Source organism: Leptonotus elevatus, chromosome 21 (genome assembly GCF_054856555.1).
Source record: "Leptonotus elevatus isolate MCC_2025b chromosome 21, RoL_Lele_1.0, whole genome shotgun sequence".
Lineage (NCBI taxonomy): Eukaryota > Metazoa > Chordata > Actinopteri > Syngnathiformes > Syngnathidae > Leptonotus > Leptonotus elevatus.
Window position 1 is genome coordinate 14,276,676 of NC_141259.1, and position 20,174 is coordinate 14,296,849.

The 20,174-nt window shown below is 44.9% G+C and overlaps 2 protein-coding genes across 4 annotated transcripts; both read left to right on the forward strand.

Moving 5' to 3' along the window:
• Window positions 1–1,797: 1,797 nt before the first annotated feature.
• On the forward strand, window positions 1,798–4,697 carry eif1axb (eukaryotic translation initiation factor 1A X-linked b). Its single transcript, XM_086066563.1, has 7 exons — window positions 1,798–1,996; window positions 2,620–2,703; window positions 3,492–3,595; window positions 3,728–3,778; window positions 3,859–3,940; window positions 4,154–4,245; window positions 4,332–4,697. Exons 1-7 carry the CDS (start codon window positions 1,981–1,983, stop codon window positions 4,335–4,337), a joined length of 435 nt encoding a protein of 144 aa, XP_085922689.1. The 5' UTR covers window positions 1,798–1,980; the 3' UTR covers window positions 4,338–4,697.
• Window positions 4,698–6,308: 1,611 nt separating this feature from the next.
• On the forward strand, window positions 6,309–19,272 carry map7d2b (MAP7 domain containing 2b). Of its 3 annotated transcripts, XM_086066324.1 has the most exons (17): window positions 6,309–6,491; window positions 6,703–6,834; window positions 8,609–8,692; window positions 8,956–9,125; window positions 10,647–10,803; window positions 12,288–12,380; window positions 13,676–13,768; window positions 13,907–14,001; window positions 14,092–14,165; window positions 14,691–14,884; window positions 14,974–15,112; window positions 16,103–16,283; window positions 16,371–16,475; window positions 16,573–16,636; window positions 16,990–17,137; window positions 17,387–17,652; window positions 18,469–19,272. In XM_086066324.1, the coding sequence occupies exons 2-16, from the start codon at window positions 6,795–6,797 to the stop codon at window positions 17,628–17,630; spliced, it is 1,881 nt and encodes a 626-aa protein (XP_085922450.1). In that variant the 5' UTR covers window positions 6,309–6,491; window positions 6,703–6,794; the 3' UTR covers window positions 17,631–17,652; window positions 18,469–19,272. The 3 variants fall into 3 exon arrangements, with proteins under 3 accessions (XP_085922450.1, XP_085922448.1, XP_085922449.1); XM_086066322.1 differs by lacking the exon at window positions 6,309–6,491 and having other exon boundaries at window positions 6,684–6,834; XM_086066323.1 differs by lacking the exons at window positions 6,309–6,491; window positions 12,288–12,380 and having other exon boundaries at window positions 6,684–6,834.
• Window positions 19,273–20,174: the final 902 nt, after the last annotated feature.

Genomic DNA, 20,174 nt, shown 5'->3' on the forward strand with positions numbered 1-20,174 from the left:
AAATGACCAGTTAGGGTTAGAGTTAGTGGGGGGGTTAAGGGTTAGGGGTCAAGGGTTAGGGGTCAGGGGTTAGGGATCAGGGGTCAGGGGTTAGGGGTTAGGGTTAGGTTAGGGTTAGGGGGTTAAGGGTTAGGGGTCAAGGGTTAGGGGTCAGGGGTTAATCTGAGACCCCAACCTCTCCTTAAAACCCTACCCATATTGCGAAACCCTCATTTGAAACCAAAATCTAAAATTCCAACCCAAATTTGAAACCCCACCCCAAGTTAGAAACCCCAAAATCAAACCTGAACCCTCGTTTAAAATCCTTCATTAGAAATCTTACCACTCTCATTTGAAACCCCACCCTTGGTTTGAAATCAAATTGAAACCCTATTCCTAGTTTCAAACCCTACTTTGAAACCCAACTCAACGGGTGCTTGGTGCCTTTAAAAAAAATTTTTTTTTTAATTGGTACTCTTTCTTCTGTTGTGGGTTCTGTTTGTCTTCCATCTTGTCTCTTGATGATTCCTCCACCTTGTGCCAGGATTCCGTGCCGGTGCCGCGGGAAGGTGCTGAGGTGGGCACCCGACCCTCGCGCGCAGCCAATCAGATTAGACATACAGTGGTGGCCGAACATGGCGGCTAATGAGACATCCCGGTGAAATAACGAGAAGGTTCGAGCGACGCCAGACGTGTTCCAATCCCGCAAGGAAATTGCAGAAGACGACAAAGGAGAAGCACAAGTGCCATCTTGAGCTCGTTATTGGAAAGCAACACGAAGACAACCTGCTTCCGCACAAAGACAAGACCGGCGATTAATTGCAAGTAAGGCTTTCTTTCTTTTTTTTAATCAAAAACTGACCATGTATAGTAAAAGCTTTTTTTCTTTTTTTTCCCCCTTAAAAAATAAAAATAAAAAAATGTTTTTTTTTTTAATCAAAAAATGACCATGTATAGTAAAGCTTTTTTTCTTTTTTTTCCCCCTTAAAAAATAAAAATAAAAGACCATGTATAGTAAGACTTTTTTTTTCTCCTTAAAAAAAAAATACAAAATATGAAAAAAAAAATTTAAATCAAAAAATGACGATGTATAGTAAACCTTTTTTTAATTTATTTTTTCCTTAAAAAAAAAAAAAAATTCAAAAAATGACCAGTTAGGGTTAGAGTTAGTGGGGGGGTTAAGGGTTAGGGGTCAAGGGTTAGGGGTCAGGGGTTAGGGATCAGGGGTTAGGTTAGGGTTAGGGGGTTAAGGGTTAGGGGTCAAGGGTTAGGGGTCAAGGGTTAGGGGTCAGGGGTTAAGGGGTTAGGGGTCAGGGGTCAGGGTTTAAGGGTTAGGGTTAGGGTTAGGGTTCGGGTTAGGGTTAGGGTTAGGGTTCGGGTTCGGGTTCGACTTCGTCACCATCACCGAGCTGGAGGATGGACTGGACGGAGAGACGTGAGTGCGGGTTAGGGGCCGTCTTCAACCAGACCATCACCGAGCTGGAGGATGGACTGGACGGAGAGACGTGAGTGCGGGTTTGGGTTAAAAAATGACCATGTAGTAAGGGGTTGTTTTTTTTAATCAAAAAATAACCATATATAGTAAAGCTTTTTTTCTTCCTTTTGCCCTTAAAAAAATGACCATGTTGTAAGGGGTTTTTTTTTTAAATCAAAAAAGTTTTATTTATTTATTTTACATGTATATTTTACATTTGCTTCTTAGGTGGATATTTTAAAACTGCAGTTTTAACAAACTTTAGTCCTCTGTGAAAAGTGCTGTTTTGGTCACTTTCCAATTTTGTAAGCGAAACTCGTGCAATAAAGTTTTTTAATTTTTATTCGTGTCAGTACGCATGCGCACTCCAGCGGTGAGACTCATCAGCAATTGTGCTAGCAAATAGCTTGTCGCTTCTGGTTTCTATCGGTCCACTTGAGGTCTAAACGTCTTTGGTGACACTTGTCAACAAGTCAACCGTTCCTTTTCCACCCAGTGGGATTATCGTGACAGAGGCGTGAGGGAATATGCCCAAAAATAAAGGTGAGTGTTGGATTTGTCTCGGAGAGCGCCGCGGCGGCGGCACACAGAAGACAAGCACGGAAAACGTGACAAGTAGCCGCTAATGCTAGTTAGCTCCACGAAAGACTGTAAAATGTGTTGTTTTTTTGACGTTTTGTCTCCTTGTTTGTTTCTGACGAGTTAATGAAAAGTCTGAGGGTTGCTTAGCCGGCGAGCTACAATGCTAACCGGGTTGAAAATTGTGCCGCCTGCTGCCTTTGCGGCTAACGAGCTACTTTGTAGTTTCACCACACCCGCTTTGGCCTCCACGTTTCATTTAAATTTTTTGTTTGTTCACTCGAGTTGTAACTTGGTGAGTTTTTACATCTAGTTGTGGTTTTAGGCCGCGTTATGTTATGCTGGGGATGTACTGCATAATCGTTGTTGTTTTAGTCAATAGTCTCGTGAAGGCCGACATATTTATTTATTTATTTTAGAGGGGGGTGTATTAATTCGATAATAAATGTATAATCATTTATGATAGATCAATTGTGTTACAGCCTCTTTTTAATCGAGGTAGTCATGAAACGACAATGTTTTTGAACACTTCCTCGTCAAACTTGACATTGTGACACAGCAAACTTAACACCTGTTCTTCTCTTCAGGTAAGGGAGGAAAGAATCGGCGGCGTGGAAAGAATGAAAACGAGTCTGAGAAGAGAGAGTTGGTGTTCAAAGAGGACGGACAGGGTAAGTTCTTTGTAATAACATCCATACACATGTCTATGCAGTAATAAGCAATGTACCGGGCGAGCTGGTTTTGAAATATTGCCACTCTCTGTCGAGATCACAGTTGATCCCTTATTAGGTTTGTGTGTGAGATGGAGGTATTGCGGGACACGTATAGGCAAACGCATATTCACATTCACATTGGAATGTGGCAGGAAGCCTGAGATCAGTGAACTCATAACATCACTTTTTGAGTGGTAAAATGATGAGTATTTTCCCAAAAAAAAGCAGTCTGTCAACATGAAGAGTCTGGTTGGAATGGCCATTAAGTTCAAATTTAGTACTACAGATTTTGAAAATCAGATAATGGCTAACTGAGATGGAGTTTTTGGGTGTGGGGGGAAATGATCTTTTTGTGGAAGGTTTTTGTGTGATACCACCTTTTAGAAAATCCGGTGCAAATACACCTTCAAATTGGAGCAAAAATAATCAAACTTGATTCCTTTTCATCATATCTTTTGTCTGGTCTGCTAGTCGGGGAAGCCCTTCTCCCATTGGCTGGCAAGTTTCTGTCAAAAATATCCATCAATAAGTCCAAAATTCTGAAATTCGCTGCCTCAAAATTACTGTGGTATTTGAAACTTAAATAGCACAAATTAAATTACCAAAAAAAAGGTACAATAAGGCATGAATTTAAGTCTTTTTTTCCCCCTTAATCTGCTTGTTATGGAAGATTTAATAATGTTCAGACAATTCCAATTTTTCTTTTTACGTGTTCTGCATCTCCCCTGCACCCGTGTGTCTTCCAGAATACGCTCAGGTGATAAAAATGTTGGGGAACGGCCGTCTGGAGGCCATGTGCTTCGACGGCACCAAGCGGCTCTGCCACATCAGAGGAAAGCTCCGGAAAAAGGTACACGCACACACATGCACACGCGGCTGATGTAAATGCTGAGTCTGCGTCCTTGCGTGACCCCCCCCGCCCCCCGTGCACGGGGCATTGAGTTCGACCTGTGGTCACCTGACATGCGCTGCATTCTGCCAGGTGTGGATCAACACGTCGGACATCATCCTGGTGGGCCTGAGAGAGTACCAGGTGACGGGCGCCGCAAACCCGCCATTTTGTTTTTGCGGTCGTTAGAGCCCCTCGATTGACGGCCGCTTGTGTGCTTGCAGGACAACAAGGCCGACGTCATCCTCAAGTACAACGCAGACGAGGCTCGCAGTCTGAAAGCGTACGGCGAGCTGCCAGAGCACGGTGAGATGCATACAAATGCATATTAATAACATAATTAAATATAATTTAATTCTTTTTTTTTTAAAGAAGGCAAAAATTCTTTAAAAAAGTGCAAATTAACTGAAACTAATTCACGTGTTTACCAATATTCAAGGTAATGGCACTGCCTGATTTTCTTTTCTGTTTTTTCATCTTCATTTTTTTTTTTCTTCCCCCGTCTGTGTGTCTTTACAGCCAAAATCAACGAAACGGACACGTTCGGTCCCGGAGACGACGACGAGATCCAGTTTGACGACATTGGCGATGATGATGAAGATATTGATGACGTAAGTGTTCTTTTTTTGGGGGGGGGGGGGTGCTCAAGGATGTCACCTCATCTCACCTCAACTTTCCTCTTTTTCTTCTCTTGCAGATTTAAAGACTTCCACACACACACACACACACACTCTGTTTATCCAACAGGGATATTTTGAGCCGCCTATGAAAAGTTGTTTTATAGAAATTGTCAGTCTGTTTCAATTTTCATCAGTTAGTGTTTGTTGAATGTTGACCTGATGGAGAAAGGGGGGGAAAAAAACTATTTTTTTTTTGTTCCCAATGAAAACCAGTTTAACATTTTTCTTCTTCTTGGTTTCCTCCTGTGTTTCTTCTGAGGAGCATGTGACTGCGAAAACATTTAAATCCTTTAAAAAAAGTGTATTTATATTAATTTCACGTCTGTTGGAATTTAAGAAGAATTTCAGAATCTTTGGATTCACCAATAAACACATAAACCATTTTTTCCCCCATTTTCTTTTGTCTTCCTCCCACGTGACGTCTCCACTCACTTCATGTTTGCTGTGACTTCGATGCGAGGCTCATCCTGCAACAATCCAAAATAGATTTCACTCTTTCACTTGTCTTTGTGGCAAGTATGCTACACCCATGTATCAGTTTGAATCTAATTCATTCTGAGTAAGAGGGTGTGCAAACTTGTGCAATCACATTATCTCTTTTTTCCAATGGCGTTGTGCAGGTTCGATTACAGTAATGATGGGATTTAAAAAAATAAAATTATAATTTTGTTTTTAATCAAATAAATGAGCATAGTATCCCAAGTGTTCAACAAAACATGCATTTAAAAAAATATATATATTAGCCTTAATTGTAAAAAGCCAATTTGATATGAGCCATTGTAACATCACACACAGTTTGAACATTATCACTGCACATCAATATAAGTACATTTAAAAAGGACTTAACAATTAAAAATGTAATGGCATATAAAAGTTCCACCTAAATGTTTAAAAACAGAGTTCTTAAATATAAACGCAATTGTATTGAAGTTGAATACAACTAAACTGTGCCTTACTTGCATCCCTGTAAGGTCAATTAAAACCTTCCATGACTGTTCATACTGTCTATACACACAAAAAAAAATGTAGTTTTCCCCTCCCTTTGTTTAGGATCGCTGCTCTGCTGGGTTCTCATGCTTTCTACACGCACCAGGACAACCTCACTCAATCTCACTTTATCTGTATATATATATATATATATATATATATATAAAAAAATATGGACACTTTTTTTCCTCCTCCATTGCCCTTCTTGGCAAGTTGGACTGCGCCTCCTTCTGGTTCAAAGGGATCCTGCTTTTCCGTTTTGGAGGCAGTAGCCAGCAGGGACTTTGTGCTGTAACTGAACACTAAAATGTTCCAGGTTTGATGGCCGGGTGTCTAATAAAAGATCTGAACTCCAATCACCTCACAGCATTTAATTTTTGTAATCACGAAAAATACATTTTTCAGGGAGCGTCGTCACAGGCTGCTAAGTGATCTTTGACAAAGTCGCCGGAAATTTAATTGTATTAAAATTGTACAAAGAAACATATAATGTAATATAAATGAACATGTTTGAAATATTTAGGTGAATATCCTAGTGAGAAAGACAAAAAAAAACATTCAAAGAACTGATTTAAATTGGCAGTGACTATATGAGTGCTGTAACAAAATAAACGGACAACAAAAATATTGAGATCAATATATAATTCGTTGGCGCTGTTGTGAATGAATAATTCATTGCATTTAAAGAATATAAACGATTAATGACGTTTAAATGTCCTATTTTATTTTCAAGACAGACAATTTGCCGAGTCACCTATGAAGTGGTCCAATTTGTTTTGCTCCAGTAATTTATTCCCAACTGGAGACGTTTGTTGATTTTCACGGTAAAATAGGACATCTCAAAGTATGACATCATGGGAATAAGCAGGTCAGGTCACGCAAGTCCGTACGTAAGCGTGACGTCATCGCGTACCCGCCTCAGCTGGCTCTAGTCAACGTCACGGCGCCGCCAGGGGTTTGCCTGCTGACGCCGGCACGTGCGCCAAATGAGAACACGTGAGGAAAAACGTGTGTTGAATGCAAAGCGTATCACTTGGACATTTTATTACGGCTGTCATCGTTGTGATTATTATCAAACGTTCAAGCCTATATTTGGTTGCTAGGTGTTTCTCCTCGGTCGCTAGGTGACTGGACGACTGGCATTCGTCAAGTGAATATGCAAATGAGCCAGTGGTGACGCGCCGACTAACGTAAGCTAGTAATAATAGCCCACATTGAGGTAGAGTGAAACTGTGGCACTCCTTGCTTTTGTTTACGTTTGAGTATCAATTGCGTGGTTAGCACTGAATGCTAAGCTAAATTACAGCCAGCTGATGAGTGATGGGAAACAGACCGGAAGTCACCCCCCTCCCTCCCTCCCTCCCTCCTCTTCATCCATCCACCCCTCTCTCCTCTTTCCAGCATCCTTCTCTCCTCCTCCCTCTCCTGTCCTGAGTCATCCCACTGCTTCCGAAGTGTTGTTGGACTCGGATCCGGCCCGTCTCGTCCTCGTCATGACCCAAGTGGTTCCGACTCATCCGGCTGCTTTGACAGGTCACTTCTTCTATTTCTTCATTTCAGAGAGATTTCAAATGCACAAAAATAAATGATGGAAAGCTGTTTGAGCATCTCTTCCCTATCCAGCTCGAGGTCCATGTCGCTACTAGTGCACTCTCTTGTCCTCTCTCAATTTGGTGCACTGTTAGAATGACTGTGTCTAACTAGTCATGTTTTTTTCCCCACTACTCCAGCGACTTTTGACGTAGCAGAACATGGACGTTATGCTCGGAAATGCTCAAATGACTTTCCAAGCATTCATTCGATATCCCTGACGTGCGTGCACTAGTACTCCCATTGCAAAGACTATACTTTTTGACAACTGTGTGCTGCTTGTGAAATTATGAAATTCTACTAGTAAACATCTAAAGCCTAACCGGTAGTCTACTAGTAGTGCGCAGATGTCAACTACTAATGCACAGGTTTGCCTCACGAGTAACTTGTAGTCCCACTAGTATGCCAAAGTCCTACTAGTATGCCCAAGTGCTATAGTGTGTGTGTGTGTGTGGGGGGGGGGGGGGGTGTCGGTATTAAGACACTCTTAGTGAGGAACAAAGAGTGTACTACTACATGGACATCAAGGATATTGAATAAATGATGAAATGGCTTTCCGTAAATGGATATTGCAATTTCGAGAGAAACTGCATATGAATGCTGATTGAAATAATACGGAATCCTATTTAGAGCTGAATATGTTGAAAATAAATGATTTGGGTCTTTTATTTAGAAAGTTTTGTGAATTGGCTTGAGCTGGATAGTTTGAGGTTGGAATACTTTGAATCACTCACGAAATGTGGAACTTGGACGTGTGAATATGTCATTTTGTTCTTTTATTTTGAGTATGTTGTGAGTTGTAATGAGCTAAGAAGATTGAAGTTGGAATGGTTTGAATGGGTAGGAAAAAAAATGCAAATTGGGGATCAATATTTTTACAAATGTGGGTGAATATGTAAAAAAGAAAGAAGTTTTTCTGGCTTTTATTTTGAAAATGTGATCATGATGTGGCTTGAATGAGCTGAACATGTCCAAGTTGGTTGAAACGGGTCAAGAAATATTAAATGAGGAGGAAATGATGTGGCGCATGTCTTAACATGGCAATGCAGATTGCTGATGTTTTGCTCAGTCTGACCAACCAATCCTCAAATTGTTTGGCTGGTGATTGGCTGTTCTTACATTAGTTAGTACAAGCATTCCTTTTTTGAGTACTCAGTCAGCGATAGCACGTACCAATACCTGTAAAACCTTTCTTTCTGCCGCAGATGATATAGAGGAATAATTCGTTGTCAGATTAAAAAACAAAATTGCCTTAAGTATCAGTGACTGGTATCAACAGCCTTCACAAGTACCCAATACCCCCAAAAAATATACCAATCCCTGGTATTCATCCATCACTAGTCTATACTCTATGTGCTCTATCTATGGCTGGTGACCATGTCAAGTGTTTGTCTATATCTGCCCTGTGATTGGCTGGTGAGCACGTTTTGTGTATTTGCTTATCAAATGATGATATTTGAAGATTTTTTTTTTTATGGGGATATCAGTCGTCAATCACATTTTTTCTGTACCATGGAAAAAGTCGAGAGGTCCGTCATCCATGCTTCCATGGAACGTCTCAGGCTCTATGTTGATTGACAGGTGATCGTGAACTCTGGCGGTCCGCAGTGACGACGGCTCGCTCACGTTTTCCTCTCCATCTTATGTTCTATATTTGCATCTGTGCCTCCGCTTCCAGCACAGTGAATCATGTTGTCCACAAATACAAATATTACAGATCTGGCCCCGCCTCCTGTGACCCCGCTGACCAATAGGAAGGCATCTCCTTGTCGCTCACCATCCAGCAACAGGAGCCCCACAGGTCAGCTTTGACCGTTTTTGATGTCCAGTCAGTTGTTTGTCTACATTGCCCCGCGACCAATCCACTGCTTGTCCATATGTGCTGACTGGCGACCAGTTATAGAAAATGGATGGATGGAAGCGATGTCATGTAATTGATGATGTGCACCAGTAGTTGTGTTAACTCATGATAGCAAATATTACATAACAATACATTGCAATATGTTCAAGAGTGCGGCCTGCGCGCGGGCTCGTGCGCGGGCTCGTGTGTAACCGCGCGCGCAGTGTGCGCAGAGCTGTCGGAGGCACTGCGGGACAAAGATCGCCGCGCTCAGCAGCAGCTGGAGCGCAGCGGCCAGCAGCGAGAGCGCAAGATGGCGACGCAGCAGCGCAAGGAACAACAGCGCCGCCTGGCGGCCGAGGACAGGAGACGTCGGCAGCAGGAGGCCGAGAAGGTCAGAGGTCACTTTTGATCTTCGTACTTGAAAATAATATGATTTATAAACAAAATACGTGATTGCAACGTGTTGCATTGTCAACATTCGAGGACATATGACATCCTCACATGTGACGTTCCCGCCCGTGGAGGCGTCTCACGTCCCCACGACGACGCACGAGTTGAGAGGGCGAAATGAAATGAGGGCATCAGGACGGTTGACCATTGCGTTTCTAAACAGCCGGGTGGCGTGCGGCGGGTTAACGAGCGCCCGAGGCCGTCTGGTCCTCAGGGAGCGTCTTTGTTGATTTAGCACATCGGTTGGTCCCCGCCCCTCCCCCTCCCCCACATCTTAATGACATCATGATTGGTGGCCACTGCCAGCGATGACATCAGCGTCGGCGTATCGCGTTTACGGGAGCGTGACGTCTACATGATGTCGTGATCTGCACTTTTTTTTTTGATAAAGGAAAGTAACATTTTCTTTATTTGCTTTTGTTTTTTTTGAGTGGCAATTTCCCTCACCGTCTATTTTATTTTTAAACAAAATATAGACTATTTGGTACTAGAAGCATGTGAGGGAGGGAAAGATGAAGGAAGGATGGAAGAAAGAAAAGAGGAAGAAAAAAAAAAAAGGATGAACGGAAAGAAGGAAGGGAGAAAAATAAGGAAGGAAGAAAGAAAGGAAGGAAAGATGGAAGGAAGAATGAAAGGATGGAAGGAAGGAATAAAAATGAAAGGAAGGAAGATGTGCTACTCATGTTGTCCTTGGCGGCTAACTAGTACCTGCTGGTACTGTTTTGTTTGTTTGTTTTTTAGGACAATGCCAATGCATCAACACGGCAAACAGGCATTTGTGTATATATGTCGGCGTTAGCGCTGTGCTCTGCTCGCCCCTCCCCTCTCTGCTCAGGCAAGCTGGAGATAACCAAAAAAAGCATCTAGCCTCTAGTAACTCGCTTCAAAGGAGCGGCTCATTTCGTGATCTTTGTGAGCAGCCAATCAGCAGCATGACATTTGCCGGCTTTTGAGTTACCTCAAAAAGTAAAACAAATAAAAAAATAAAAGCTCATTAGGGGTGACAAACAGTTTTACAAGTTATTGAAATCTTGACTTTTTAAAAAAAAACGTTAAACCGGTAGTGGGCCCATCGGGACGTTAAGTATGTCCTCATATGAGGTCTTTACAGTGTCGGAGGACATGACACGTCCTCCCGTGAGAATGTTGCATCCGTGAATGTTACATGACTGAAGATGCTTCCACGAAAGGGAGGAAGGTGAGGCAGGGGGAGGGGGAGAGCGAGGCAGGGAGGGGGGAGGGGGGAGGGGACAAAAAGAGAGAGAGGAAGTGAGCGAGGTGTGCCGCGGTGCTCGCTCGCTCGCTCGCCAAAGCAGAGGAGCGGCGAAAGGGGCGAGGCGGCTGCTCGGATGCGGTTACCATGGCGCAGCTGTCAACCCGCGCATCGGCGGGTCTGCGTCGCCGTAGCGACGGCTCAGTAAGGGAGTCTCTCTTCTTCCCCGTGTCGGAACGCAACGAGCAGGAGCGGCTGGAGGCCCTGGTGCGGCGGAGAGCCGGGTGCGGCGCCGAGCGCAGGGGAGGAGGAGCAGGAGGAGGAGGAGGCGGCGGGGAGGCCCGGGACCAGCTGGACAACAGGCCCAAACGATGGACGTGGGGGGGGCCGCCGGATGGAGCGGAGGGTGAGTGACGCCGCCGCCGGCTGGAGGTCAGCGGGGAGACAAAAGAGGAGGAGGAGGAAAGGGTGTGGAGCCTGCCACGCAGGAGCTGCTTTGTCTCCTCCTCCTCAGCTCCTCTTATCTTGTCGCCTTGGAAATGTGCCACAGGTGTGCGCGTGCGTGCGTGTTGCGTCACATGCATGTAACCTTGAACGCAACCTGGCCACGTAAAAACCTTTTTGCCGTTCGTTGTTACTCTCCCCAAAACAAAATGGCGCAGGCCATTTCCAAAACGTCCACGGCTGCCGTTCGTCACATGACGTTTTTGTCAATAATTGATTGGCGGGCCGTCCTGGCGCTGACCTGCCATCGGACCCGCCCAGCGGCCCGGCTCACTGCAGCACAGGCTCGCTCGGCCGCCATTACGCTTTTGCTGGCGTGTTGCAACCTGTGTTGTGTTGACGTGCTCGACGCGCCTCCTCACGCAACATCCGAGCCACCTCCTCGCTCTTTTGTGGCTCTCCTCCCACGTTCCCAAAACATCCATGTGACGTTCAATAAAGACTCCAAATTGGCTTTAGGTTCTGATTTCAAATTCACGAGAAATGGAAATGACGTAGACATGTAAAGATGATGTCATCATTCCTTGGATGCGCCATCTAATGCTGCGTTCGAGGAAGGTGGGAAGTCAGACTTTTTCCATCTTCATACCAGGAAGTATACAAAATCAAAATTGCGACCCTAACTTCACCGACCGGTTTAAATCCGATAACGACGACGAATCCCGTCGAGGCAAAGACCGCGAACGGCAAAAAATAATTTACATAAACATATGCACAGTATTATAAGGTTAATTTAGTTATTCTAAAAAGTAACTTCACGTAACCCAACGTGATTTGGTCTCACAACAACAAACAATTTATGGGATTCAGCCATTTTTGTTGTTTACGTTTGCCGCAAACGCTTTGAGGTCGGAATTGGGAACTTCCCAAGTGGGATGCGTCCAACTTCCCACCTTCCTCGAATGCAGCATTAGCACACTGTCAGTGTTTGGCCGCCATTTTGAAAGTGGCTGTGAGGAATTGGACAGGGGACTCGTCATCGTACACCTTTATGACATTTCAACTTTTTATGCCCGATCAACAAATGAATCTGGCCCATGTGGCCTTTGAGCACAAAAGTCTGCACACCCCTGCTTCAGGATGTCTAGTATGAAGTCATCAAGATCTTTTTAGTTCAGGCAACACGGTGTGCTAGTGTTTAGCTCGTCTGCCCGAATCTCAGCTTGGACTTTCCTGTGTGTACTTCACCTTTGACCCCCATGACGAGCGCTTCAAAAAGGATTGATGTTGTTTTTCTTTTAACGCGCTTGCATTGTTTTCACCTCCACGTTGGATTTTTCATTCTTGCCAGTTTTCCCGAACGCATCATCGGGTTTATTTTTTTTTTCCGTGTGCGCGAGCGTAACGCTTTTGCTTTGTCCGCTCTGCTCCCAACCTGTCGGCCAGGTAACATTAAGACCCCGCCCTGCCACGCCATTGGCTCCGCTCAGGCCAATCAGCTCGCCCCCGCTGCTTCCAGCGCCCGCCAATCCCGTAACGGTACAGATCATGTGACTCTTGTGTGCCCCGCCCCATCGCAGCCGGCTCGCCGCTCGCCCGCTTTGCATGCGGTCACGTGTGTGCGGCGTGTGTCAACTGTGTTTGAGTTGTTTGTGTTGAGATGTGATGTTTACGTGCGTTTTCAACATGGCCGACCTGCCTCACGTATGTCCGTTGTGATGACGTTTCCCCTCCCCCCGCCCTGAGGCCAACAAAGGGCTGCGTCGCTTCCTGTCCTGCTGGTGTTTACTGACGCATGCACATTCAATATTGACATTTATCAGTTACGGGATATCGCAACCAAGACAGCATCGAGCAGAAGAGTATCGACCCGAGAGCAAATAGAGATTCTATCCAGTTCAGATGGTGAATGAAATGGTTTGTTGTTTCAATTGATTGCCAGGCTGAGCCGCGTGTCAGGAAATATGAGACTGAAGATAAGCGCTTAATTACGTTTTTATTCCCAAAGACTTGATTTCATATTAGTGTAAGCCCTGTGCTTAATTCATTCACTGGCAGTCATTTTCACTGAAGCAACCCCCTTCGCTCGCGGCGGTTTTTCTGGATTTTGACAGATTTTGCAAGGCCCGCAGAATATTGTGTGCTATTGCTATAAAAACATGGAACCTACCAAAAGAAAGATTATAGTCTCTTCTTTCATCAGGGAAAAAAAGTATATTTGTATCTGTTTCCGTTTGCAGCAATTAGCATTAAAATATAGCTAAGTTTAATAATTTTTCATCTTTTTTCAACATGGCCCTGGTTGATCTATTTTGCTCTGCCGCCACCTGCTGGCCATTTTGTCAACTGTTCTCTGCAGTCGAGAGGCTGCATCAAAGCCTTCCGTATACTCTAGCATTGAAAAAAAACATATAAATATATCTTTGGGACACTTAAAACATTTAAAATAGAACATATTTATACGTTTTTGGGAGAAAATGAGTTAAATATAGGAACAGTGAAACAGTACTCGGTGACATTATTAGTTAGTCTGCTGGAACATTTAATTCAGCGATTCTTTCGCTTACCTCTAGAGGGCGCCCTTTGCAATACTGTTGATGATTGTTTGATATTTGTGCACATTGATTAGCCTCGTTCAAGTCAGATTAGCCTGCAATGATGTCTCCTGTGTTGCCTCGCATCGTCGTCGTCCATTTCATGATGAAACAGATTCTTCATCACCGTGGTAACGTGGCGACATCATTCTGTGGCTCGTCCGCGATTTGGGGTTCTGAGCTCACAGTTGAGCACGACGACCGACTTCCGGCTGACATTTTCTTTTATCCTTTGGTCAGTTTGTGAATTCCTGGCTCCGCCCACCCCATTAGATCAACCAATGAGCAAGCAGCTGTCCAACTCGTCCGCTGCCCTCCACACCTCGGAGACAGGTAGCACACAAACTTACATCTTTTTACTGACTCGTCTAACTTCTTCTCGTTAGCATTTGGAACATTGTGTGTGTGCGCGTGTGTGTGTGCGTGCGTGTGTGTGTTTGTGATATTGTGTTCTTGTGTGTCACCGCGCAGCTTCTTCCAACAAGCACAGACCTCACAGAAGTTCCTCCAACCGCAGAAGCATCGCCGCATTCCCCGAGGAGTCGTCTCGAGCCAAAACGCCCACGGTCAGCGCGCGCACGCGCACGCGCACGCGCACGCGCACAGTGACAGTTTGCTCATTACCGAATACGCGCGCATCATTTGCAAATGTGCAGGGAGAAGTACCTGCTGCACCTGTTCGCAGTTCGTCCTTCAGAGGCAACGGTAAAGGTCCTGCTACACCAAAAAGGTACACGCACGTACACAGCCACAAATAATATAAAAAATTGTTTGTAAAGTCATTCATTAATTGTACAGGAAAAATAATGAAGATAGCAAATTAATTCTGGACAAAATAAAAAAAAATGTTACTGCTGAAAATGTCTCCCTATAGTATGAAAATAAAAATGCACTGAGCTTTCACCAACATATTACAAATGCAATTATGCCATCTAGTGGCAGAGAAATGACCTCAACACAAATCAATATCACAATCCTTTTTTACAGTACATTACATCTTTTTAATTTTAACTCATTTATGAATTATTATAAAATGACCAATGACTAAAAGATATTTCTATTTAATATTTGTTTCCACTTTTTATGTTAACAAGCGTATGAAAACGTAAAATATGTTATTGTACATTTAGAACAGATATAAAATTTGCGACTGGTCCAAATGGAAAGCATCGTCGTGTGAGTTCTGTTGTCAATTGGAGCGTGAGAACTCAAATGGAATTGATCCACCGATGCCGAACGTTTGTTTTGTTGTCAGGATGCGAGCGAGCAGAAGTCGGGCTCAGTCGCCCTGCTCGCCGGGTCAGTACCCCACTTCCCCTCTCCGGCAGAGGGCCCCCACTCCCGGCGGCGACGACAGGGGTCAGCACGGCGCCCTGGACAAGAAGTCTGCCAAATGTGAAAGCGCCGACAAGAAGATGCCCAAATCTGCCAGCAGAGAATTGTGCGCAGGTGAACAAACGTCGGCTCAAATCATTTTGGCCCAAAAAAATGAAGTGGAAGTTTTTGTTTACTGTCGTATTCTCCCAACACATATTCAGAGTCCCCGGGAACGCCCACGGGCCGCAGCGTGGGCGGCACCATGGACGCGGAGGAGGCGTCGCGACTGCTGGCCGAGCGGCGCCGCCTGGCTCGGATCCAGAAGGAGCAGGAGGAGCGGCAGCGGCAGGAGGACGAGCTGTGAGTAAACGTCCGGTCACGTCCCACTTGGAACTTTTGGACGTTCCGTTTCCGCCGCGGAGATCGACACACTGACGTTTGAACTCATCGGATGTCATCATCAAGTCGGCGCTTCTCGAACTTTTCACACCAAGCGACACCTCAAAATATACAATTGTGTACAAATAAAGTACCAACATTAAAATACACTTGTGCAGTGGGCAGATGTACTCGATTACTTCTTTACCTAAATATCGTTAAAATGACTGAAATGCTCACCTAAAAGTTACCCAAAAACTTGTGAAAAGTTAGCTAAATGCTTAAATCTACTGCAATACTCAACCAAAATACCCTTGATTTACGTACTCAAATACTTCTTAGTCACCTAAATACTCATAAATGTGTATATAGGAGGATTAAAAAGTGTACTTAAAAAAATTATTCAATAATAATAATAATGATAATGCATCAGATTTCAAATGCATTTCACATTTTAATTAAAACTTTAAAATTAAAAAATGTAATTAAAATGTTAAATTCAATTAATACCAATTGTACCTGCATAAATGTTTGAAAACAAACAATTAAAAAATGACTAAATGTAAATGTATTGTACTTAGACATTCTTCTTTAGGCTTATTAGTGCAGTTTGTCACTTGTTTTTTTTTTACTCGCGACTGCCACCTCTGGCCCAAAGCGTACCTGCAGCATGTGTGTCAGGCTCGTTCATGGTGCGCATACGAGCACGTGCACGAGCTTAAAGCGACAGCTGACAAACGAAGGTATGGCTTCAAATGAGGTCAGGAAAAACGACACCCCTCCTCTCCCCAAAGGAGCTGTGGAGTGTGAGGGTCCGCACACTTTTAAATTATTGTAAAAAAAATTAAATAAAGTCAAAATCGAGTGAAACAAATAAAAAAAAAGTTTACTTATTTTCCTCATCTATGAATGACGTGCCGGTTTTAAAGAAGCTGACTGCAGCGTTAGCTCACCGCCGCCTCGTCCCCGCAGGCTGCGAGCCGAGGAGGAGCGCCGGAGGCAGCAGGAGGCCCTCGAGCTGCGGGAGAGAGCGGCGCAGCAGGCGGAGGAGGAGCGAGCCCAGCGCGAGGAGGAGAGGAAGAGCAGAGAGGAGGAGGAACGTCGGCAGAAGGAGCAACGATGGAAGAACATGCAGGAGCAGCTGGATAAAGAGGTCCGCTCTCATCTACCTTCCATTTGAGGCGAGCATCCGTGACGTGCTTGAGCGTTTTTTTTTTGTTTTTTTTTTGCTGCTCCTCAGAGGGAGGAAGCCTTCCAGCGAGCCCAGAGAGAAGCCGAGAGGAAGAGGAGGGAGCGGGAGCGGCTTCAAATCCAAGAGGAGCAGGAGAGGCAGCAGAGGAAGAAGGTGCGGAGAGGAAGACGCGTCTGTCTCGTCAATCTTCTTCTTGTCATTCTTCCTCCATCATCATCATCGTCATCATCATCTGTCTGCTCCTTTGTAGAGAATTGAAGAAATCATGAAAAGAACACGCAAGAGTGACGTGGAGGCTCCGCCCGGTGCTGCAGGTACCTCCTCCATTCTTCAAGATCTTTCGCTGACTGCAGTGATTCTCGTCATGGCGCCACCATTTTTCCTCTCCCAGACATAAACGGGGGCTGAGAAAATAATTGATAGATTTGGGAATTTCAAAAAAAATTCTAAAGGGGCTTAAGTGGATTCATGGTGGGGCGCCATCCCTGATTTTTTTGGGGCACTGGCTGGTAAAAAAAAAAAAAAAAAATCAGTGTTAGAAATTAAAATTTAAGCTCGTAAAAACTCTTAATTCCAAAATGCCCGTTCAAAGTCAGATTGCACTTCCAGAAGAACCCTTTGCATGGTCTTAGAAGTGGAAAATGAAATCAAGCTTCCGTGTTGCCAGCGTGCGACGTGAGGTCCGAGATGGCGCCGCTGGTCCTGGAGCAGGACGCCGGCACTCCCGTCGAGGCGCCCGCCATCCTGCTGGGCCCGCTCGAGAACAAGAGCTGCGTGGACGAGCTGTCGGACGGCGTCCAGTCCATGGACGTCAGGTGAGCGACGGCCCAAACGGTTCTTCGTGCAAATGTCTTGTACTGCACTTAAAGAGTCAAATCCAACAAAAGTGGGACATCAAATAAAAAAATGTATTGTCCAAGTAAAATATGTTCTGTAGAGGGTTTAAAAAACGTTGAATCGCGAAGATAAATGACCAAAGAATGATAACGTCAACATTTCTTTGTACAATGGAATCTTTGGGTCAGCCTTTGTTCCTTATAAGTTGTCCGTCCGCGTCCCATCAGTCCGGTGTCCAGGGACGAGCCGGCCAGCGCTCAGGAGTTCTCGCCCGTGACGGACGGGCCGGACGGCTGCCCGCTGGAGCACATGATGGACGCGGAACCGCCGGCGCCCCCCTACCCCAAGCTGCGGGCCGGCAGCGACGTGGGCGACCTTAACGAGAACCTCCTGATTCAAGCCTACAGCAGCACGGCCGCCGAGTCCTCGCCGCTCATCCACCGCGTCAGCCCCGGCGAGGTGGACGTGTGACCTGCTGGACGTGGACGCGCAGGTATTAACTCAATGACTCCCAGACAGTTTCACTGAAGCAACCTCCTTCGCTCACGGCTGTTTTACTGGATTTTGCAAGGCCCACAGAATATTCTATAAAAACATGGAACCTACCGAAAGAAAGATTAAAGTCTCTTCTTTCATCAGGAAAAAAATAATATTTCTGTTTCCGTTTTGCAGCAATTAGCGTTATAATATAGCTAAGTTTCATCATTATTCACAAATCTGTTTGAAAACACTGGGGGGGGGAAGCCTTTTTGCAACATGGCCCTGGTTGATCTCTTATACTCTGCTTCCACCTGCTGGCCGTTTTTATAATACCTATCATTGCTTTAAGCTTTCTCTTCAGTTCAGAGGCTGCATCAAAGCCTTCTGTATGCTCAAGCTTTAAAAAAAAATAATATAAGAAAGCATGGTAATATTTAAAATAGAAAGTTTTTATATGTTTTGTGGAGCAAATGAGTTAAAAATTGAAATATAATTGTTGTTCATGCTTTATTTTACATACATACAAAGGTGTCACAAATTAGCAATAATTAATGTTGTAATTTGCAATGAAACAAAATAGCCTGGAGTCCACGAGTTGCTTCATGTTCCAAGAAAAAAATGTACGGTTCATGTCAACCATGTCCAACATGAAACACAAATGCCACCTAGTGGCAGAAAAATGACTTCAAATGACTCAATGTAAAATTGTATATGTCAAAAGTACAGGCGGGGTCGGGAAAAACTCAAAAAGTGATTATCGGTCTGAAAAAAAAGTCGTATGCAACATCCCTAACAGACGCAGTGTATCATTTCTTGTCTTTCTTTGTAGGTGATTTGCATCCTCAGCTTCTGGACTGACTGCATCAGCAGCGATCATCGTTTTTTCCTCCAGGAGCAGAACACTGCTCATCATCAGACACCCTACAACATCCAAAAATGGCCACGCATGGTCTCCGCATCGCTTCTTCCGTAACTCCTAATTTAGGATTGAATGACGACGCATCGCAATTTGTCCGTTTCTAATGTTTTCTAAACAACGGATACTTCCGGGTGGCAGAACGCGAGGACGACAAGACGGGTCTGAATTTCCAGTGTCGTGTCGGCGGGCTACTGTGCAAATTTCAATGGAGGAAAGCAAAACATGGGAGTAGCCGACGGACGACCCGCATTGGTTTCGTCGTCACGATGATTTCAGTTTGTGCGCATTGCCTGAGCAGACGACTGTTAATTTCAAATCTAATCCGAGCATTAGAAAAGTCCAGCTCAAGCCATCGTGGGCCTTCTCGGCTCATTTACAAATTATGCTGGTATGATATCCAGCGAGGCTAAGTCAAGTTAGCCTGTTTTTTGGACACCTGCCGTCAGAGGATACGATTCGCCTTTTGCCACCTGGATGTTAATTCGGAGACGTCCTGATGATGATGTAAGAGGAACGGTTGATCGTCCAGGCAAACCTTAAAGCAACAAAAATGTCGATTCATCTGATTGACTGCAAACGTTCTCTGGTGACATTACAAGATCTGAGAATGTGAAAAGAGAGGGACGTTTGTTTCCTGCTGAAGTCCACGCGGGCAACCATCACTGCCGCCCGCTTGGACCAGAGATTGCAAAACCAGGTCCAGAAAGTAAAAACCCTGCCACAGTTTGGCTTTAGCCCCTGGTGCTGATTAGCTAGCTATCTAGCTAGCTAGCTCCCTAGCAGGTAAACAAGCACCCAGGGAGCTAGCTGGCTAGCACCTGGGGCTAAAGCCAAACTGTGGCAGGGTTTTTACTTTCTGGACCTGGATTTGCCACCTCTGTTTAGGACACGTGTAAATAGCATAGACGGACAGTAAACGTGGTCACTGGAGATGCTAGCGGACACACTCGTAGCTTGTTTTCTGTAGCTTGTAGTTTTGGCACCTCCGGACCAGATTTCACCGCGAGGGGCTAAAAGAAATCTTTTGATACGTACACCAGCCACAAAAAGTTTGGTAGTAACTTTTTGCGAGTAGTGTATGTGTGTAGTAGCTGAGGCACCGACTAACCACGCTAGCTGCAGTGTGTAGTGTGCACTTGTGGTGACCCACATCTTAGGGATAGACCAGGATTTACCAGGGATCTATACCTTCACGTCGATGTTACCAATTAAGACGAGGAGACCAAGGCAAGTCCAAGTCATATCTCTTTACTCTCCACACAAAAACTGACTGATCACGTAGCAAGCAACATAAAAGTTATAGATCCCAGGTGAACGCGTATCCCTCTCACCACACTATTATTACTCGACTTCATGATCACGACCCCCCCCCCCCCCACCCACCCACCCCCAGCCCTGAATATACCTCACCCAGTGGACACTCGTCACCTCTGAGGCCTTCAACCTCAAGCGCACCTCAAAGTAGACACGCGGAAGGTGAGTGAGGAGCAGGCAAACATGTTTATACACTTTTTCGCTTTTCCGCTGGTTGTGGCTGGGAGGCCGACATAAAGGTCGCCCGTGTCTCCTCGTGCGCCGAAAGCCTGCTTCGATATAACATTGTAGATGTGACGCAT

Excerpts from the sequence above, each read along its gene's own strand:
- eif1axb (XM_086066563.1), top strand. Across the intron at positions 3,779-3,858 it reads TGGGCCTGAGAGAGTACCAG|GACAACAAGGCCGACGTCAT; the intron begins GTGACGGGCGCC and ends GTGTGCTTGCAG. Across the intron at positions 3,941-4,153 it reads CGGCGAGCTGCCAGAGCACG|CCAAAATCAACGAAACGGAC; the intron begins GTGAGATGCATA and ends GTGTCTTTACAG.
- map7d2b (XM_086066324.1), top strand. The coding sequence starts at position 6,795 with ATGACCCAAGTGGTTCCGACTCATCCGGCTGCTTTGACAG. Across the intron at positions 8,693-8,955 it reads CAGCAACAGGAGCCCCACAG|TGTGCGCAGAGCTGTCGGAG; the intron begins GTCAGCTTTGAC and ends CCGCGCGCGCAG. Across the intron at positions 12,381-13,675 it reads CGCCCGCCAATCCCGTAACG|TTTGTGAATTCCTGGCTCCG; the intron begins GTACAGATCATG and ends TCCTTTGGTCAG.